This window comes from Hippocampus bargibanti, linkage group LG07, assembly GCF_051943395.1.
Source record: "Hippocampus bargibanti isolate YZ-2025 linkage group LG07, ASM5194339v1, whole genome shotgun sequence".
In the NCBI taxonomy this organism is placed as follows: Eukaryota; Metazoa; Chordata; class Actinopteri; order Syngnathiformes; family Syngnathidae; genus Hippocampus; species Hippocampus bargibanti.
The window spans coordinates 8,715,970-8,722,114 of NC_142740.1; the positions used below are offsets into that span (position 1 = coordinate 8,715,970).

The window sequence follows — 6,145 nt, forward strand, 5'->3', positions numbered from 1 at the left end:
TGCACATGGATCCCGCACTCCAAACCTTTCAAGCATGCCTTCCTGCGGTGTGCTCTTTTGTGCAAGCCCAAGCCCCTCCAGCCCCCTTACGATGGCCCGTATCCTGTCCTCTCCCGCGGTGAGAAGACGTTCCAGATTCAAATCAACGGCCGCAAGGATACAATGTCCATCGACTGACTCAAAGCAGCAGTCGTAGAGCACACGTTGCCGTGCTCCCAAACGTCGACGTCGTCCACGCCCCCCCCCAAAAAAACGCCCCCCATGCCCAGCGATAGACCTTCTTCGTGTCTGAACTCTCCATGTGACCATACGAACCGTAGCGGCAGAAGTGTGCACTTCCTGGAATGGCTCACCTCCTACTGGCTCTTCTGAGTGCGTCCGGCTCGTTTTTTTTTTTTCCTGCGTCGCCTTCCCTGACTTCGGATCCAGGAGGAGAGCCATGTGGCGTCACAGGTGCGCACCGCGGCTTTGATGTTTTTCAAGCCTTTTTTGATGTGCGTCTCAGCCTGACGCATTTCCCACACTTGAAAAAGGATATAAAAGATCAGCCGTCATGGGACAGAAGATCAGAATCATTTCGGACTCCTCAGACACACGCAGACTCGCAGAGACCCGCACAACGTCGGACGGAGTTTCACAGCACGACTTGCTTGACTCCACGCCACGATCAAGCTCTGGGATACCTCTGCGTGTCACTTGCCTGGGAGATCTAACAACTACCATTCTACAAATAAAGAGAAACATCAAACTCTTTAGTTACTCGATAGAAATGAGGGGGTGAACCTTGGGGGTGATGCTGCTTCCCTGGAAGTGTGACAGCGGGCCTCTGTGGAACTAAATGTATTTAGTCAAAGTCAAAGTCAGCTTTATTGTCAAATATGTATGCATGACATACAGCACAGATGAAATGACTGTCCCCTCGGACCCAGCGTGCAAGGCACTTAGAATGACTTTAACAAACATAATAAACACGAAAACGGCAATTTGCTGGGACAATAAATATGTTTTTATTGATAGAATTTCATATTGATACAGTGTACACGTAAATAAACGTATCGCAACAGAGGGTTGCTACTTGCTAGCGCACCTGGCGACTCCGAACTACCACTCCCAGAATGCTCACCGTGGAACTACACGCTCCCAGGTTGCTCGCCGTACTCGAGCAGGCACACGACGGGGTGGCGTCGCCCGCGCCCTCGGTGGCATCCCGGCCCCGTGGGGAGACTCGACTCCGGGCGCACCTGGGTATAGGGGCGAAAGACTAATCGAACAGTCTAGTAGCTGGTTCCTTTCCATAGTTTCCCTCAGGATAGCTGGCACTCGACCCGCAGTTTTATCCGGTAAAGCCAATGATAAGAGGCCTCGGGGCCGAAACGGCCTCAATCTATTCTCAAACTTTAAATGGGTAAGAGGCCCGGCTCACTGGCTTGGAGCCGGGCGAGGAATGTGAGACGCCCCATGGGCTACTTTTGGTAAGCAGAACTGGTGCTGCGGGATGAACCGAATGCTGGGTTAAGGCGCCCGATGCCGACGCTCATCAGACCCCGGAAAAGGTGTTGGTCAATATACACAGCAGGACGGTGGCCATGGAAGTCGGAACCCGCCTAGGAGTGTGTAACAACTCACCTGCCGAATCAACTAGCCCTGAAAATGGATGGCGCTGGAGCGTTGGGCCCACACCCGGCCGTCGCCGGTAGAGGATGGCCGTGATGGCCTCGTCGCTGATAATTTTGAACAATGTTTTCCTGATTTTAATTTTGTGATAACATCTTTCGTTCAAGACCCTGAGTGTACGTTTGCAATTACAACATAACTCCTCTGAATAAGATTCAACAGGAAAATGATGATGAAATGTCTTTTAACATTTCTGATCTTTTCCCAGATCCAGGCGATTATGAGTGACAACTTTTCCATCTAGGTGTAACTTTTCTTGAGTTTATGATTTTATGATCAAAAATCCTTGTGAAGTGATCAATAAATGATGATCTACAATAAGTAAATTGGATAAACAGGGGGAATGTTGGAGTAAAACTGTATATCATGTAGTCACATTATATTCGTCAATTAGTTTGCTTTGTATTATCCAAGTTACTTACACACGCACATAGCCATGCTGACTCTCAATGTGCAGACACAATAACAGAATGTCGCCTTGAACAGTCTCTTCTGCTTTTCTCAAAATATGCTTGTGTTTTGCGCCAGTCTCAACCGGTGTGCTCCCCCTCCCTTTAGACGGTTGAGACCTTGTAACCAGGCACTCCCAAACTTTCAATAAAAGCAAAGGGACCAGAGATTGTTTTCAGAGTGGGTCGGATCAATGTTACTGAACAATCTCTGAACACTCTCCTTGCAAGTCCAAATCTCACGTCTTTGTGTTTTTCTTTCACAGTTGGTGAAAATGTTTTGGGTTTAACCCTAACACTTCTCAAAGTATCGCTCTCGGACTTCTAACGGTAGCTTTCGCGCATAATCGGTGCATTGTTCAGTTTTCATGCAACAGTAGTTCGCTTGGTCCATACTCGCCATTGTTGCTTTTGCCTACCAGCGAGAAAAATCGCGTGATTCATCACCTCCGTAAACAATTAGCATCTCCTATAAACTTTCTACCCAACACGGTGTTTTCAGACGAAACAAAGTACCCAAAATGCATTGTGAATATTCAGCGCGAGTCTTAAAACGTAAAATATAGTTATATGCGGTGGAATCTTTGTAAGATGCGGTCAGTAGACGTCATTTGAAGTGATTTTACAAATTATGGGCGCAACTTGTCCGAAGGTGTCGGTTGTCCTTAAGCAGGGGTGTCAAAGTCATTTTTGCTGCGGGCCACATTGTAGTTATGGTTTCCTCTCGAGGGCCGTTATGAATTTGGGGAACCCATTAAAATGTTTAAATCCCTTCAAATATTACATATAGAGCACAGAGCAAATTAATGAATAACTCGTTTTCAAATCTGAAGTCAAGAATAATGACTTTTATTGTGGTTGACATCCAAAAATATGAAATTTTGGCTCAGATTTTAGCAATCATCATGGAATTTAACAAGTTTGATTTGCTTTCGCGGGCCGAAAAAAATGATTTGCCGCGGGCCTTGACTTTGACACCTGTGTCCTTAAGTCTCTCGGAGGAATTAGCCATACAGCAACGTGTTGCCACACGGACGAATATTGAATTACCCTGCCAGTCTTTACAGCACGGATACCGGACAATGACATATTTTTTTTTATTGCAGAAAATGATTAATAAATGTTTTACAACGTTTTACATTTAAAAAGTGACATTGGATAATCAATGTGAAAATCAAGGTGCCAGCATCTTGATTTTTACCTTGATTTTTTTTTGTTTAGACTTAAAATTTCCCTTGTTGTGAGTGTAGGAGCGAATGGTTGTTTGGCAGGTCCTGTATTTAGTTTTCTACTTCTCTTTACTTTAATCACTTTGCTGCTGTGAAATGTAAACTTCTCCACTGTAAAACCAAGAAAAGCTAATCCAATCCAAACTGGAGTTGAAGGTCAAAAAAAGCTTAGAAAACTATCTTAAACTATCTTAATCTTAAGCGTTACATTGATGAATTCTTCATTGTTTAAATTTGCGATATGATTCGCGTTATTTTGGGAACTTAATTTTGGACAACCTGTTTGACACGGACGTTTTTGACATCGGACATATTCTGTGCATTCCGACCTTGATCAATTCAATGTGTCGCCGATTTAGAATACTGTATAAGGATTTTCCACTCCATCAGAGGTAATTTTGTGTTTCTTGATGATCGTACAGTTTTAACATTGAAATGACCAATTAAGAACTGACGGGAATGCGCCGTGTATATGGTCAAATCGTTTAGAAAACTTTAGCTATTTGAAAACAGAATTGCTTAAAACAATATGTATTAAGATTGTTTTTATGCAATGTCTACCTGGTTAAAAATGCAAATGATGTGAAGCTTTTTATTTTGAACGTCAACCAAGGAATCATAATCATGTCGATGTATTTTTAATTGCCGTTCCATTGGGTGTTTTTGTTGCATTTCATCTGCATTCATATCATAAATTATGTGACCTTAATTGTGCATATGTATGTCTGTAACCTAATGGATGATCTGTTTACATCTTTCTTTAGATGCTGTCTGTCAAGTTAACAAAAAGCATTGTAACTGCCCAGAAGGTATACAGAATTTGTGGTACTTCTTCGGTATTTGGTATGACAGTTGGAAAAGTAAACTTTTGACATGGATGTGTCTTTCCTCAGCTGTTACACTTGGCACGACCCACACCAAAATGTTGGCCATCATCACTTGTCAAAGTTAGTGATGCTGGATCAGATCCTCAACATGCCAGCCGGCCCTCCTTTGCCAGGCCACCAACAGAATGGTCTCAAGTTTCGTGGGACAAGTATTGGTGTCGGTGTGCTGGTGATGGTGCATCCGTGAGGAGCGGACTCTTTTTGACCACCCCATGTCATGCACTGGTTTTTAGTGTGAGGAATAAACATCTCCACTCATCTGTTGTGAGACTCAAAAAGCACCAAAAGTCTGAGCCACCTCCCAGAGAGCTAGACCTGTTGCGCTATGACATGAAGGATTTTTGGAAGAGTCCCAAACCGGCTCTATGGCTTGGGTTTGCAGGATTGATCCCATTTGTTGCCCCTCCTCTCTTCATGGGTGTGACTGAAAGTTTCCTTCCCGAGGTTGCATATACTCAGTTAGCCTACACCGTCTCCATTGTTTCCTTTCTGGGTGGAGTCCGTTGGGGGTACACAATACCTGAGAGCAGCGCGGCCAAACCTGACTGGATAAACCTGAGCAACAGTGTGGTTCCTTCACTCCTAGCTTGGGTTACCATGCTCATGGCTGACACCATTGTTCCTGCAATGACCATGGTTATCATGGCACTGGGAATCTCGCTTCACTATGATCTGTCACTGCTGCCCACTTACCCAAGCTGGTTCAAAGCACTGCGTGTCGCATTGACAATTGTGGCGTTTGTCTCCCTAGTTGGTACTCTAGTAGCACATGGAATGTACCCAGAGAAGAATTTTTTTTCAGAATAAGAAATCCTGCACAGAATATGGACAGTCTTGTTGCATTCATGAAAAACCCTAATGACATTTTTTTAAAAGAATAATTCATGTCATCTTTGTATTTTGAGTGAAAATGCTATGAAAATATTTGAGATGGTTTTCGTGTTTGGCACAATTGCTTTAACATAGGGTGCATTTGACCAAGTGCATACACAAACACAGACACACAAATTATATATATACACACACACACCGTATTTTCCACACTATAACAATTACAAGGCGCACCTTCAATGAATGACATATTTTAATATTTTACAACTTTTTCCATATATAAGGCGCTCATTATATATATATATATATATATATATATATATACACACACACACAGTGGTACCTCGGTTCTCGACCATAATTCGTTCCGGGACCCTGTTCGAAAATCGATTTTTTTTCAAACACCGAAACCACCTCTTTGCTCCTGTCACTTGCGAGTTGACAGCGGGCTGGTGGGGGGGGCGCCTCTTCCGGCCGTTCTCCACCCGCTGTCATTCTCTAATCACGGACACGGGGCGTTTATACAGTTCGCGATCACCTCGCCAATGCCGGATGATTGACTCAACTCGCCACCGTACCTGGACTCTTCCTTCGATGCGCGAGTGTATCCGGTCCGAGGTATTTTCCCTGCGTCCCGTAAATTTATGTCATCTTCCGGGATTGCGTAATTTTGCACCCTCGTGTGCCATTTGCTTTTTGGCATAGTAAGCGGGTCGGATCGCCCCCTGCCTTCTTACTCGCTGTGTTTCTTTGATTTGTGAATAAACATCCTGCTTGGGTAGTACGTGTCTGCTTTGGGATCCCAAACATTCCACTACGTTCTGACGAGTCAGCTGCCGTCACTCTCGCTCGGAACGTGACAGCTACGGATTACTCAGCTACAGGATGTTCTTTTCTCTTAAAATATCTATCCAATGACACTTGCTCTCACTCCCACGGTCACATCACTAGATTTCACAGCCTCCTTATTCTTTAATATCGTACTGATCGTAGATTTCGCCATGCTGTATTCCCTCGCCAGCTCAGACACTCGCACACCTCCTTCATATTTTGAGATTATTTCTTTCTTAAATGC

General features: G+C 44.2%; 1 protein-coding gene across 1 annotated transcript; it reads left to right on the forward strand.

The window, feature by feature from the left end:
• Positions 1-502: 502 nt before the first annotated feature.
• Positions 503-5,351, forward strand: LOC148895352 (transmembrane protein 69-like). Its single transcript, XM_089001470.1, has 3 exons — positions 503-3,744; positions 4,117-4,161; positions 4,246-5,351. Exons 2-3 carry the CDS (start codon positions 4,117-4,119, stop codon positions 5,044-5,046), a joined length of 846 nt encoding a protein of 281 aa, XP_088857596.1. The 5' UTR covers positions 503-3,744; the 3' UTR covers positions 5,047-5,351.
• Positions 5,352-6,145: the final 794 nt, after the last annotated feature.